This window comes from Telopea speciosissima, chromosome 6 (genome assembly GCF_018873765.1).
Source record: "Telopea speciosissima isolate NSW1024214 ecotype Mountain lineage chromosome 6, Tspe_v1, whole genome shotgun sequence".
Classification (NCBI taxonomy): Eukaryota; Viridiplantae; Streptophyta; class Magnoliopsida; order Proteales; family Proteaceae; genus Telopea; species Telopea speciosissima.
This window is the reverse complement of record NC_057921.1, coordinates 49,472,956-49,488,398: the sequence shown is the minus strand read 5'-3', so window position 1 is coordinate 49,488,398 and position 15,443 is coordinate 49,472,956. Positions and strand designations below refer to the sequence as shown.

The 15,443-nt window shown below is 40.2% G+C and overlaps 4 protein-coding genes across 4 annotated transcripts; all 4 read right to left on the bottom strand.

Annotated features, from left to right (window-relative positions):
• Positions 1 to 1,670: 1,670 nt before the first annotated feature.
• LOC122663821 (pentatricopeptide repeat-containing protein At3g16610) lies at positions 1,671 to 4,959 on the bottom strand. The gene has a single exon (XM_043859471.1). The coding sequence runs from the start codon at positions 4,951 to 4,953 to the stop codon at positions 2,437 to 2,439; it is 2,517 nt and encodes an 838-aa protein (XP_043715406.1). The 5' UTR covers positions 4,954 to 4,959; the 3' UTR covers positions 1,671 to 2,436.
• Positions 4,960 to 6,890: 1,931 nt separating this feature from the next.
• Positions 6,891 to 7,304, bottom strand: LOC122665366 (stress-response A/B barrel domain-containing protein HS1-like). Its single transcript, XM_043861497.1, has 2 exons — positions 7,165 to 7,304; positions 6,891 to 7,068 (listed from the first exon to the last, which is right to left on the bottom strand). The coding sequence occupies exons 1-2, from the start codon at positions 7,302 to 7,304 to the stop codon at positions 6,891 to 6,893; spliced, it is 318 nt and encodes a 105-aa protein (XP_043717432.1).
• A 1,440-nt stretch (positions 7,305 to 8,744) lies between these two features.
• LOC122665883 (stress-response A/B barrel domain-containing protein HS1-like) lies at positions 8,745 to 9,205 on the bottom strand. Its single transcript, XM_043862015.1, has 2 exons — positions 9,029 to 9,205; positions 8,745 to 8,934 (listed from the first exon to the last, which is right to left on the bottom strand). Exons 1-2 carry the CDS (start codon positions 9,166 to 9,168, stop codon positions 8,745 to 8,747), a joined length of 330 nt encoding a protein of 109 aa, XP_043717950.1. The 5' UTR covers positions 9,169 to 9,205.
• A 4,437-nt stretch (positions 9,206 to 13,642) lies between these two features.
• LOC122664136 (stress-response A/B barrel domain-containing protein HS1-like) lies at positions 13,643 to 14,261 on the bottom strand. Its single transcript, XM_043859838.1, has 2 exons — positions 14,072 to 14,261; positions 13,643 to 13,871 (listed from the first exon to the last, which is right to left on the bottom strand). Exons 1-2 carry the CDS (start codon positions 14,209 to 14,211, stop codon positions 13,682 to 13,684), a joined length of 330 nt encoding a protein of 109 aa, XP_043715773.1. The 5' UTR covers positions 14,212 to 14,261; the 3' UTR covers positions 13,643 to 13,681.
• Positions 14,262 to 15,443: the final 1,182 nt, after the last annotated feature.

The following is a 15,443-nucleotide window of genomic DNA, read 5'->3' as shown; positions in this document are numbered from 1 at the left end:
TTTTAAAAGGAAAAAGAATGCAAATCAGTCGCTTGGTTCCTGTGCCTGGGATCATTTAAAATTAACATTCAACACTCAATGAGCTAAAAAATCTCATTCAATTAAATGATATTGCGTGCATTTTATTGGTTCTCACGCTAGTGCAGGCGCTAGACAATTGGTTAGTGTTCTCTTGCCCTTTTTAAAAATAATATTAACTTTCTCCACAACTACGCTTACCCGAGTTCATGGCTCGCATGACATACATGGCAAAGGGGCAATCAAAGAGATATACCACAAAGAGGGGGATGGGAGGAGATTTTAGTGGGTTCGTAAGAGAGAGGCTTGAGGGATTTTCATCCTTTCAAGTGCGGTGCACTGCTCAATGCACCACACTTAAGAATCCAATCGTAAAAACATGGGTAGTGACGTCTTTTTATCCTTTTAAGTGTTTGGTGTCGGTTGGATTCTTAAGTGTGGTGCACTGCACTTGAGAGGATAAATTCCGAAGTCTGAGTGGGTTTGAATCAGTACAGGGAGATATAATGCAAAGCTATATCGATGACCTTTGGGGGTGGGGGAAAAGGGAAGAAGGTTTACCAGTGGAATAAGAGCGCAGGGGGAGAGTGGTGCATTCTTCATCTTTGATATCATAAATCAAATTGAAATATCCGGATGGAAACGAAAACTGGGTCTAACATGAATTACTTTAATGAATGCAAGGTATACTAAAATGTTTTATGGAAACTAAAACAAGAAGAGAAAAACTACATTTTGTTAAATAAAAACTACTATTTACATTAAAGCAAGTTACTTTAATGATCTACATCATGCCAGAAATAATAAGAAAGAAAGGAAGAGACCGATACCTATCACAAAATAAAAGAAATAAAAGAAAATATACCAAATACGAAATATATGATGTCCCACGGCTCAAGTGGGGACAAACGATCGGCTTTTCTCTCTTTTGTCGGATAGAGTAACGACTATGTAAAACGGATTCGGGTTACTCAGACTTCAGGCATAGTAGCGGTTGTAAAAAGGAAATTTTCGCTACTCAAACTTCGGGTAGAATAACGATTGAAAATGAGCTCAAATCTAGTTAAGAATGGTGAAAAGTGGGGTTTCGAGTGGCTCGGGTTACATATAGGGTAACAGGAGTGCAGGCTTCGAACTAAGATGAATGGGGGATTGGAAGAAGACTCAAAAAGAGATTTTGGATACCAAAAACCAAGAAAACATGGTAGAGGATGCGCTTCCTCGAGGATGGAGTCTCCTTTCTTCATCAAACACAACGGTTTTGTCCGTATGCCGAGGCCTGTGGTGTGGTCCCCACTTTCTGCGACACCGTGACATCGTGAACAATCCCCTCCATTTTGGTCCAAATTTTGGTATTTTTTGGGATTTTGTGAAGTACCTCTTTCAGCATTTGGAAAAAAAAAGGGCTTTTGAATCATTTTTAAGGATGTGAGGACGATATGGATTGGGTGCAAGTGCAAGAGTTCTCTTTGAGAGAGATGTCAATGTCTATCTGTGTCCTGTTGTCGTCATCACTGGGGGTGACAAAATTCAACGTCTACATTAAGAGAGCCAAGTTAACCTCTTTGAGCCAGTGAATTCTTAACCCCCTTCACCTTTCAGCTTGCAAACACTATCCCACTTGATTACAAGTCCATTCCTACCAGCAAGTCGAGCCACAATATATAGTTTGTCCAAATTAACACCGAATTGCAAAGTAGGAAATTCAGATATAAGCAAATGGACTTCCATAATAAGGTCATTATTAAGAATCACATAGTTCTTTTTGAGAAATAAAATTTGGCGAACCCTATAATTATGTTTGAGAGAGAGAGAGAGAGAGAGAAACAATCATTATAGCTCTTTGAATATATGACAACTTTGGAGAACTGATTACATGTAGATGGTTGATCAGTTTATCAACAGAATGGTTACAATCGTAGCAGACATTATTGTAACACCATTTGCTGATTCAGTGATTACTACAAAATCTGGCTTGCCAAGACATAAGCATCCAACTAATATATTTCAATTTCTTCTACCCAGATGTCGTATGCTTTCCTGAGAATATGCATATCAAACCATGGAAAAAAACCTTTTGGACGTTTTGCTTGAGATATCTCTTTGGTGAAACCGATAGAGCAGAAAACCCCTGTCCTAGAAGGCAAGAATGGACCATTCAGATGTGTATAGAGTTGATAAACTTCTCTTGTGGATATAGCTGATGGGTACCTAGTTTTCCTCTTCCGGAGGGAAAGTAGAAAAGAAAATTAATAAAAATTAAGGATACTTTCTTTAATAAATAGAAGATGTCATTAGACATTACCTTGTTGTAAATAGCCATCAGGCCATGACATAGCATCCACCATGCAGGATCAACAATAGTAGTCTACAAGTATGAAAGCCAGTTTTAACCATGCCATTCAAGTTTTTTCTTCCTCACCAGAAGTCTCCACAATTGCAATCACCATCTTTGAAATGATGAAATCGACTGGAATCTCTTACAGTTATCTCTCTTTTTGTGATCATGGTGATGAATTTAATGGCAGAGTGGCAGTCCCCACAAACTCGCAAATTCTTGGTAACAAAAATAGGTTTGCCAAGGCTCAAACTTAGAATTCCAAATGCAATAGCCAGCTTCTCACTGTGGTAAAGGAGACTTCGCTCTTTCTCCTCCTCTTCAACATCTTGGAACACAAAACTAGTATCTACATGATAACCCAATTTCTTCATCTCCACCAGTAGTTCCTCTAGCTTATTGTATATCTCTGATGATTGTGGGTGGGACTGATCTCCACCAACAAATGCATGGATGATCCCATAAACCTCAACCCAACTGCATCCAGGGCTTTTCCTAAAACCCAAGTCCCTCTGCATGACTCTAACATGTGCTGCATCATCCCATCTCCCTGCAGCACTATATATGTTTGATAACAGTACAAAATTTCCAGTACCTTCTGGACCCAGCTTCTGAATATTTTTTGATACTTTTTCTCCGAGTTCAATATTCTCATGGATTCTACATGCCCCAAGCAAGGCTCCCCAGACACGAACATCAGGCTCGAATGGCATTTTTTTGATGAAATCATGGGCTTCATCCAGAAGAGCACCCCGGCCCAATAGATCTACCACGCAGATATAGTGTTCCATTCTTGGAATAATATTAAAATCACAAGTCATTGAATAAAACCAATGCTTCCCTTCCACAACAAGTCCAGAATGGCTGCAAGCAGATAAAAGACAGATGAAAGTCACATCATCTGGCTTCAGACATACAGTCTGCAAAGCATGGAACAGCATTACTGCTTCCCTGCCAAGCCCATGAAGTCCATACCCAGCTATCATTGCATTCCATGAGACAATATCCTTGTGCGGAATCCTATCAAAAACTTCTCTAGCAACATCAACCCTTCCACACTTTGAGTACATATCAATGAGCGCGTTCCCAATTGAGGTTTCTGATGCAAATCCACGAACTATTATGTATCCATGATTACGGCGCCCATGTTGCAGATCAGCCAAATGAGCACAAGCTGGAAGCACACCTATCATTGTTGCAATATCTGGTTCAATCCCACATATTTGCATCTCATGGAAAATAAGCAAAGCCTCCTCTACATTACCATTTTGTACACATCCCGAGATGATAGCGCTATATGAAACAGTATCTTTAGACACAATTTCATCAAAGAACATGATAGCATCATCTATCATGCCAGCCTTTGAATACATTGAAAGAAGCGTGTTTCCTACCATAATATCATAAACAAACCCTGATTTAATTGTGTACCCATGTATCTGTTTACCTTTACCTACATCTGTCAGCTTTGCACAGGCTCGAAGAACACTCCCAAGAGTGGCTGGTGTAGGACTCACAGCATCGTCAAGCAACATTTCATTGAACATCCCCAATGCTTCTCTCATATGATCACATAGAACATATGCTCCAATGATCGCACTCCAAGTTACTTCATTCCTAACAGTCATTCTGTTAAAAACTCTTTGAGCATAAGTTAGGCTTACACATTTCCCATACATATCTAAAATAGCAGTTCCAACCAGCACATCTTTGTCAAGAGCCCTCCTTATACAATAACAATGTAAGCCACTGCCTTGAATCAATGCCTTTGCCTGGCCAACGGCAGGTAGAACTGCAACAACTGTTGATGTGTTCGGACTTGTCCCTTCCTCCTGCATCTTCAGAAACAATTGGATTGTGTCTTTGTAGAGTCCATGCAGTGCAGACCCTGCAATCATGGCATTCCATGCAACAACATCTCTTTTAGGCATTTTGTCAAATATTCTCCGTGCCTCCTCCAAACACCCACATTTAACATACAAATCGATCAACGCAGTCGAAACAAAGACATCAGAATCCAACCCTGCTCTTTTCGCATGATCGTGAATCTCCTTACCATCTTTTAAAGCTTGTAAACTCGAACACGCCTTGAGAACAAAAGGGTAAGTGAATTTATTGGGGCTGACGCTCAATTCAACCATCTTGTAGTACAAATCAATAGCTCTATCAAAGGGTCCATTCCAGGCATAAGCTCTGATCATCGAATTCCATAAAAAGATATCCGGGTTTGGATTTCTGTCAAATGCAGGCCGAGCGAGGTCAATTTCACCACACGCAATATACATATAAGTAAGCTTTTCTTGTATAAGCGAATTGTTTATGTGGGTAGTGTTCTTAAGAAGATGCTGATGGATTCTCTTGCCTTGGGTGAGTGATTTTGATCGAATACAAGATTCGAGAAGCCGAGTATAGACAGCGATTCCCACATTGTTTGAACGTTCTAAGATTTTAATGGCCTCACTGATATTGGGTAAATCAGAAAGGGTCCTGAGAGCACATAAATTTGATCTGGATATGCTTTCCTTATGAAAATGGATCAAAACGTGAGGGCTTGGGAACAGAGGCTTTTGGAGTATGAAACACTTTGCAAATAACATATCTTGCGTTCCCGCGCCAGAATTCGGTATTGCAACGTATAATGGTTGTTTTTAATTTATACTGCATAGTTCTCCTCCGCGTGGGTCCCAATTCCTGGATCTTTATCCTCTCAATTTGCCTGCCCATACCCGACGTCAAGTACATTTAACAGCCCTGCTTGAACACACTGCTCGAGGTAGGGTCCATGTGGGGTCCATCTTCTTCTATTAGATGTACTTGACGTCGAGTACGAGCAGACAAATTGAGAGGATAAAAATTCCCCAACTCCTAACAGGGAAATTTATTAATGAAAAATCTGGAAATTCTTTTTTTTCAAGAAAGCGATGCCTATAAATAAATTAAACTAGACATTCCAATTTTCCAGTCATATATACTATTTTTGGTTTGGGAAAAAGATTTTTACTTGGTGGTGTTTCCTACGCCTCTCTTACAGGGCACCGTGAAATGATGCTTCTACCCCTGGGTAGATAGATACTCAGGCATGCTCCCCCATTGGCCCAGACACTTGTGTAGAGACCATGCGACCAAATAGAGATTTCTTGCTCGGTTGGTTTTTATATAAAAACATTTGTAAATATATATTAGAGGGCACGCCAGGGGCTCGACACAGGCCTGGCCCGACCCTAATCCAGGCATAAGAATCTCAACCCTGGCGCGCTCTGTGGACTAAAAAGCCCAGCCCAGGCCTAGGCTAGGGCGGGCTTGGGCTTAATTGCCGGCCAAACTTGCACCTCTAGTTCATACAATTACACCCGTCCTTTATAGGTCTCCTACATTGTAGAAAAACACTGTATTAAGCCACAATTCGTGCATAATAGAGTTGAAAAAACGGTGCATCAACAATTTTATCTCTGTAGATTCTATTGCAACAGGATTTGAGGTGGTGGATTGGGCCATTGTTCAGTACACAACTACTTTATTGGTAAATAATAAAGTAGCAGATCATGTACTCAGAGTTGCGGGTTTAGTGGTCATCTTTTAGTTGGTAGCTTCAACCTCATGAATATGCACATTTAATGGGCAAATATATGATTTTGCCCTGACATAGCCCACATAGTAAACATTCTAAGTCAATTTATGCACCAGCTTCGCCAACCCCATTTGGATGCTACGCATCGTTTACTTAGATTTTTAAAGGCTACACTAGGGCAAGGAATATTCCTTTCTTCTACATCATCATTTGATCTGTGAGGATATTGTGATTCCGATTGGGCAACTTGTCCAATAACCAGACAGTCGATGACTGGGTACTGCATTCTACTCGGCTCTAACCCCATTTCTTGGAAGACCAAGAAACAAACTAGTGTATCTCGGTCCTCTATAGAGGTGGAATATAGGGCCATATTCGTGGCCACATGTGAGATATCCTGGTTATCGTATCTGTTGAAGGATTTGGGAATTACTCCAACATCCCCAATCACATTATTTTGCGACAATCAAACGGCAATCCATATAGCATCCAATCGAGTTTTTCACAAATGCACCAAGCACATAGAAATTGACTATCATGTGGTTCGTGAAAATTTTCAACAAGGCCTTATTCGCCCAACCAAGATTCCCAGTTCGGATCAAATTGCAGATCTCTTCACAAAATCCCTTGGTCAGGAACTGTTTCAATATCTCAGTTCCAAGTTGGGCGTTTGTAACCTGTACGCTCTAACTTGAGAGGGAGTCTTACCAAATGAGTTTTCAGACTTATCTTCTGACTAAGCCAATTGATTTCATTACACAATCATAGGAAACTAATTGATTTCATTTCACAATCATAGGAGTTAATCAGAGGCTAATATTGGGTGATATGATTGACCCTTGTAATCTTGTACAAATTAGACACACTTGCATCAATGGAAATACACTAAATTCAAATCCCATCTTCTTGGGGGTTCATGTGTTTATTGGAGATATAGCAGATATCCCATATGATTTAGAGATTGAACTATGTGGGTATATAGTCAACAGCAATGAACTTCTCTATGGCTGCCTTCGACGCAGCAGCGAATTCATCATGGGCTGGATGTGCAACATACTCATTAACAGCTTCCAAACTCTCGAAAGTGGCCTCGAACACATGAGTGAAGCCCTCATGCTTGTTAGACGTGCTTATATCCTTTCCCCTGTTTTTTATTCCAACAACAAAAACCCAATAAATATTAAACAGAGAGAGAGACACAGAGAGAGAGAGAGAGAGAGACAGAGAGAGGGGGTGTTACCAGTGGAAAGACTTCATGGGCTCAATAAGATTGACAAGGTTTGCAAAGTTCTTAATGATCTCATCTACCTTCTCTGGTGGGGTATCATCCTTAAACTTTGCCAGCAAAATGTGCTTAACCACTCCCTTTGATTCCTCCATTTCTACTGTTTCTTTTTCTCTGCTTGTTCATTATCTCCTTGTGTTCTTTCTCTATATATAGTACAGGGTAGATATTAAGGTATACCTAAAAGAGACTCATTAGATTGGTTATGATGACCAAATCTCCTTCTTACTGTTTTGCAAAAAACAAGCATGATCAGTGATGCATAAAAAGTACAAGTGTCTTTCCATGCCGTATAGAAATGATTCCTGCATTGTAACTAAAGTCATATGCTCTGAACCAACGTCATTCCTAATGTGATCTCCATAAGCGATAAGTAAGATCCCATGGGGCTGGGGGTGTCACGGATCGTGCCAACTCCCAACTCTCTTATTAACCAAAAATCTGGAATTTTTTTCCCAAGAATCTGATGCCTATAAATAAATAAAGGGAAGCAGTTTTCTGTTGGTAAATGTGGCCTACGCCAGCACTCCCAAGTCGGGCCAGGGGCTCAACACAGGCCTGGCCTGACCCGACCCTAGCCCAGGCATAAGAATCTCAACCCTGGCCTGCTCTGTGGACTGAAAAGCCCAGGCCTAGGCTAGGGCGGGCTAGGGCTTAATTGCCGGCAAAACTTGCACCTCTTGTTCATACAATTACACCAGTCCAATCCTTTATAGATCTCCTACACATTTGTAGAATAACACTAAAGCATAGAACTCATTTGTATTAAGCCACAATTCTTGCATAATAGATGTTAAAAAAGATGGATCAACAGTTTTATCTATGTAGATTCTATTGCAACAGGATTTGAGGTGGTGGATTGAGCCATTGTTCAGTACACACTACACAGCTACTTTATTGTACCTAACAAAGTAGCAGATCATGTAATCAGTGGTCATCTTTCAGTTGGTAGCTTCAACCTCATGAATATGCACATTTTACTGGGCATATATATGAGTAATTTTTTTTCCTGGCCACTCGAAGGAGAAATTTTGTGAGGTCTGTGATGGTAGCGAAGGTGATGGATCGATCCAACTTGGAGGAGCATTACCTTATTTTATTGTCTAGTTGTATAAGCAAGGGAGAGTAGTGCGATTTGGGGGCATTTTTTTCATGTTAGGGTTTACTAGGGAGAGTTCTTGCTACGACTTTTAGTGTTCTTGGGAAATCTCCACTGTAATTTTTCTTCCATTACATAGTGAATCATCTTGAACTTCGCCCATGGATGTAGCACATCAAATTGGTGTGTGAACCACATTAAATCTTTGTGTCATCATCTTTGCTTGAATCTGTTTTGTTTCTTCATGTTTCTTGGTGTTTGTATTAACAAATCTTCATGACTTACATTTTTAAATTAAAGTTCTCTGAAAGTTAAATACAACAAATCAGGAGCTAGTACATGCAAAACTCAATTGATTGTAAGAGAGAGAGAGAGAAAGAAGAAGAAGAAGAAGAAGAAATGGAATTTTGGAGATATAGCAGATATCCCTAGTGATTTAGGGATTGAAATATGTGGGTACATAGTCAACAACAATGAGCTTCTCTGTGGCTGCTATCAACACATGAGCGAATTCAACGTGGGCTGGATGTGCAGCATACTCATCAACAGCTTCCTTACTCTCGAAAGTGGCCTCGAACACATGAGTGAACCCCTCATGCATGTTAAACGGGCTTATATCCTTTCCCCTGTTTTATTATTACAACAACCCAGTAAGTATTATAAATACACAAACAGAGACAGAGACAGAGACAGAGACAGAGAGAGAGAGAGGGGTGTTACCCGTGGAAAGACTTCATGACCTCAATTAGATTGACGAGATTTGTGAAGTTCTTAATGATCTCATCTACCTTCTCTGGTGGGAGATCATCCTTAAACTTTGCCAGCAAAATATGCTTCACCACTCCCTTTGATTCCTCCATTTCTACTGTTTCTTTCTCTCTACTTTCTTCTCCCTGCTTGTTCATTGTCTCCTTGTGTTATTAAATAGCACAGGGTAACTATTAAGAGAATCATTAGATTAGTTATGACGAAGTCTCCTCAGTTGTTTAGCAAAAAAAGCATGATCAGTGATGCATAAAAAGTTGAAATGTTGACAGGGGAATGAAGGGGTCTGTCTTTCCATGCCATATTGACATTCCTCTTTCCATGCCGTATAGAATGATTCCTGCACTGTAACACATTTTATTCATCTACTGCTTCAACTGTCGGTTTAGCTGTATTGATAGGAATAAAGGTAGAGATAGTTTCACTTTGGGAGATTCTATAGTGGAGGCAAGAACTCCCCAATTCCATCAAAACTTATTATGGGTGAATTTATTGAATTGGTTTATTAATAGACTTTGGGATGAAAATGAAAATAAAGAATTCAAAATTGGAGGAAGGGGTCAAACTTCCTGAATGAAAAACATTAAAAACTACTGTTATGTATGTCTCAAAATTTTGGATCCGTTTCGAAGAATGACCCGCTCCGACATTTTTGGTGGTGACCCGAATGGAACTTTTTCTGAGATCAGTGATGGTAGCGGAGGGCTTGGGCTGGCCCAGCATTGATCTCGTTGGGGGTGCGGGGGCTTTCCACCGAGGTACGGTTCGACCCAACCCGATCCGATGGAGGAGTATTTATATTCTTTACCCACTTTGATGTAAAGAGAGTGAGATTTGGGGTTTTCGATTTACGGTTTCTGGGAGAGAGCAGCAACGCCGTTTTGGATGTTCTTGAGGGATCTCCATTGTAACTTTCTCCGATTAACATAGTGAAACAGCTTCACCTTTGCCCTCGCCCGTGGATGTAGCACACCATATTGGTTGTGAACCACGTTAAATCTCTGTGTCGTCTTGCTCTGTAATTGTTTCTTTTCGTGTTTTGGTTGGTGTTTGCTCTAACAACTACAATAAAAATATAAAAAAAAAAAAGAAAATATGGGGATATTCCTTTTGATCAAATGGTTTAGCTTAGGAGAAAATTCTCTTGTCTCTAGTGCTTTTTTTTTGTTTTGTTGGGCGGGGGATAGGCAATATATTCAACGAAGCGCAATAGATACAGAGAACCACCCAATGAGGGGAGAAAGAAGAAGAAGGAAGAAAAAAAAACCAAAAAAGAAGAGGAGAGAGAAATAAATACAACACCTAAGAGGGAGGGCAAGCATGTAAGAGGGGAGGGGGCACCGCCAAGAAAAAGAGAGGAAGATTCCACGCTCTAGCAATAAGCCTATCTCCAAGAGTATCAAGGATTGCACTTAAATCACAACCAAGCATCCCACGAACTTCAAAAGAGATGGCGTTCCAAATTTGTAGATGCATTCTAGACTTGGCCATCCATCTTCTCAAATTTCTCTTGTACCAGATGTGATAAATAAATGCACAAAAAGCGAGTTTGCCCACAAGATCACAATGCGACTTGCCTCCGAAAGTGTACTTAACCCACACCCATTCATGCTCTATAGCTCGGACGCCTCGAGAGAAAGGTCAGCGTTTTCAAAGAATCTCAATCCAAATATACCGATAGTAGGGGCGGTCGAAAAAGAGATGCTCTTCATCCTCAGCCCCTTTCCAACAAAGAATGCACAGGGAATAGGCAGTGATATGCCTAGGAAAAAAAGGAGAGCTTGGGTTGGCAAAGCGTGAGAGAAGGCACACCAAGTGATGAAGCTATGCCTCCACGGATGACCTGGAAACCAAACAATATTAGCCCATGGGACTAGGGGGTGATGCAAGCGAATCCACTCCCAAGCTAAGGCGAAGGAGAACAACCCCGACGAAGTGGCAGTTCAGATCAAGTATCAATCCTCCCCTTAGGCCTTCTACGGATGTTTGGGAGGGCTGCCGAGGCATCTGTCAAGGGGGGGGGGGGGCGGATTCCAATAGCCATCAAGAAGAACAGATGAAGGTCATGCTTGGCGTGTTGGTCAAGTGCTCACTTGCTGAACGCTTGGTCATGGGTTCAAGTCCTGGAAACAACCTCTCTGGAAACAGGGGTAAGGCTGCGTAAATTTTGACCTTCCCCAGACCCTGCTAAACGTGGGAGCCTTGTGCACTTGGTACGGCCTTTTTTATCAAGAAGAATAGATGAAACTAAAGTCATATGATCTCAACCAACGTCATTCCTACTGTGATCTCCATTAGTGATAGGCAAGATCCCATGGGGTGTCAGGGATAAGCCAAGGCCGCCCGACTCAAGAAGCATCAGAGTCATAGGGCACTCTTTAAATGGAGTCCTTCCTAAGATACCTCATGTAGTTACAATCTTCCCATATACTAGGCTGCTTGGAAGACATCTTCCACACCATCTTCAAGGTACTAGCCAAACACACTTCCTTGATTCTTCTAAGCCCTAGCCCACACTCAATTTTGGGCTTGCACATAGAGTCCCAATTGATAGAATGCAAGAATCTATTATTGTCACTACCTTTCCACAAAAAAAAAAGCACTCATTAGAGACTCTTTTTTCCCGATAAATTCTCATTAGAGATTCCAGATGGTTAATTATTCTAGAAGGCAATCCAAAAATCCCAATCTAGTAGATGTATGATTTAAAAGAAAACCTACTTTGTGACCGGAGTCGGATGAATTGATTTCATTGTCTATGTATGTTTAAATATAAAAGAGAGAGAGGAGATTTCTCTGTGATATCCTGCTAATACAAAGTAACTAAGATATGTACAACAATGAAGACTCTATAAGGAAAGATTATAATCTAAGATCTGTACACACGTGAAAAATATGTTCAATACTCCCCCTCAAGTTAGACATTGGAGATCACGTACCAACTTGCCAATGAGATTATGAAGGTCAGATCTTCCCAAAGCTTTGGTAAGAACATCTACAACTTGGTTCCTTGAGGGGATGAAAGAACTTTTGATGTGGTCAAAAAGAATTTTGTCCCAATATAGATGACAACTGTCTGTATATGCTTTATTCTGTTATAGAAAACGGAATTGGAAGCAATATGCAGATCCACCTGATTGTCGCAATAAAGTGTAGCAGTGTGATGTGACACATGCGATGGTCATAGAGCAACTATTGCAATCAGTGATTTCACAAGTAGCAGATGGCATGGCATTAAATTCAGCTTCAACAGAGGACCACAAGACTGCATGTTGTTTCTCTAATTTGCAAGATATAGTGCTCATGCCAAGAAAGCTACAGTAACATGTGATGGAGCATCATGTAGTAGAGCAAGCATTCCAATGAGTTAGAGTAAGCGATTAAAACGAGTGGGCTAGTTGCAAATAAAAAAATTCATATACTAGGATTGGATTTAATGTATCGAACAACGTGAACAATCACTTGCCAATGAGGTTCTCGTGGTGTGCTCATGAAGTGACTTTAAGACATTACCAAAATATGCTAGATTTGGTCGATTAATGGTAAGGTATAATATGGTCCTTTTAAAGTCTTCTATAACACGCAATAAGCAAAATGGATTTAATGTATCGAACAACACGAACAATCACTTGCCAATGAGGTTCTCGTGGTGTGCTCATGAAGTGACTTTAAGACATTACCAAAATATGCTAGATTTAGTCGATTAATGGTGAGGTATAATATGGTCCTTTTAAAGTCTTCTATAACACGCAATAAGCAAAATGGTCAGTCAATGAACTCTTGACTATGTGTGTGCAAGAGGAAGAGAGATTGAGAAGTGAAACAATGGAAAGTGCACATCTCACCATGCACTACAAGGAGCAAAGCAGCAAGTCCTTACAAAAGAAGAAAGGGAAGTTGCCAGTGCAACAGACAATGCTAGAGAGCAACATGGGCGGCACTAGGGCGCAAAGAAAGTTCTAGCTCGTCAAAGGCAAACAATAAATGGAGCTAATTAAATGGGTGTGTCCTATGCCATAGGCAACAACACACACACTTTTGGGTGCGACTACGACTCGAATATATTCTAAGGGTTATGCTCAGGACATAGCAACTTTGGCCTAGAAGTAGTTGGATCCTCGGATCCATGCCAACAACTAGTCAAGAAGGGATGGTCATTCATTTGTTGGCGCATTTCGATCTAAACCAAATGGGGTCAAGGAGTTCGTTTTGCACATGTAGGACAGATAAGAGCGGTTGGTGGGCCCTCCTATAGTGTGATACCTCCCATTGGAGAAGTAGCCCTCAAGGAGCAGTGAGGTCCTTAGGAGTCCCCAACTACGAGCGTGGGAGACTTGCCGCCGATGGGGGCGGGTTTGAAGGGAGCAATGGGAACAACAATGGTGGGGTGGGGTTGCAGAGAAGATATGACAGAGAGAGAGAGAGAGAGAGAGAGAGATTCCCATTTCTGGCATGTTTCATAGCAAAAAATACACCCTCAAGTTTGTATTTACATAGAAATTCCCAATACAACACTGTGTGGTTACATCTCACTTCAAATACAGAGGAGAGAGGATATAAACATTAAAACAGAAAGAAATTATTGAAATATCAGAAACTTTGATTGATTTAGAGTTTGACAAAGGTGGGTTTGTAGTCAACAATGATGGCCTTGTCCAATGCTGGAAAGAACAAGTTTAGGAATTCAACATGGGCTTGGTGTGCAACATACTCTGCAACTCCTTCCACACTCTCGAAAGTAGACTCAAACACATGTGTGAATCCTTGATGCAGGTTCTCTGCGCTTACATCTGTTCCCCTGTTTTATTCAAAACAATCCCCACAATGGAATTCAGAAATTGGAACTATGAGGCAATCTAAACATAAAAATACAGAGACTTCATTCATAAAGTAGATAATACTATCCAAATCCATTTTTTGGGTATAACAGAAAAAAATAAAAATAAATTTTGTTAAGAGGTAGAATATTATGTACATAGAGAGAGAGATATGATTTACCATTGGAAAGCCTTCATGGGTTCAATGAGACTGACGAGATTGGCATAACCTTTGATGAGTTCGACTATCTTTTCAGGTGGGATGTCGTCCTTGAACCTGGCCAACAATATATGCTTCACAACTCCCTTTGCCTCCTCCATCGTAGCACCTCTCTCTCTCTCTCTCTCAATGCTTCCCTCCTTGTCTATTCCATTCTCTGCTATTTATAGATCTCAGCCTATAAATTTTTTTTTTTCTGAAAACAATTTATGAGATGGAATTAGAAATCATTTTGTAACTAATAGACAAAATAGATTATAATATGTGAAAATAGATGAGGCATACCCATGTGCAAATAATTTCTAGGAAAAAAGATTGCCACGACACCACTGTGCAGTTTTTGTTTTTTTTATTTTCTCTCACCAACTCTGAAAATAGTATGATACCTTTTTCAGGACAAATATTGATATTACAAGTAGATTCCTCCCTACACTGGCAGCATGACAAATCCTCTCCCTAAATTCTGTAACTCTAATTAATATTAGCTAGAAAGAACGTCACCCGATTGTGTACTATAGCATGTACCTGCGCCAAGACACAGTAGGACACAAAATAACTGACACACCCTTGCCTTTTCGTGGGGATTAGTGATCATTTCGCACCCAATTGTGTTTGGGTGCAGGTACACGCCAAAGTGCACGACTGAATGACGTTCCTTTTCACTTAATATTAATAAGAACAATTATTACCAAAATCACATTATAGCCATAGAAATAGAATCTTCTCTATGCTAGTTCTTTTATTTTATTTATTTTTCTGGTACATTGCAAGTTGCTTTCCTATCACCATTTTGTGTAAATAATGACTTGAAGCTGCAGTTTCAATGGTTCCAATCACTAGGATTGGTTCCATCTTTGTTCTTTTTTATGCCATCTCTGTTCTGGAAAATGAACTATCGAGGCATGATTTGTGAGATTATCTTGGGTGGAGCATGGGCAACCCTTTCAAAATCTTATTTAATTCCATTGCTGTTCTTTCTACTCTGGAAAACAAAAAGAGTAGATATATAAAGGTTAAAAAAGGTCAATTAAAAATATAATATTCAACTCAAAATTTTTTCTTTACTTTTCAAAGATTTAAGACAAAAAGCATGCATTTTCAATGCCCTTTCTCCTCTTTCTTTAAAAAATGCCATGTTAATGCAAAGAAGGCATACATTTGGGATTTGGATGGAATCATGGACTAGTAGAGAAATCAACTCCCAGAATAGCAATTTTGCAGAAGAAAAATGAAGAGAACGAGAAAAATAAGCAGACAAAACAAGATTTACGTGGTTCACCCCGAGAAGGAAGGCTATATCCACAGTCGAGCGATAGAACGATTCCACTACTTC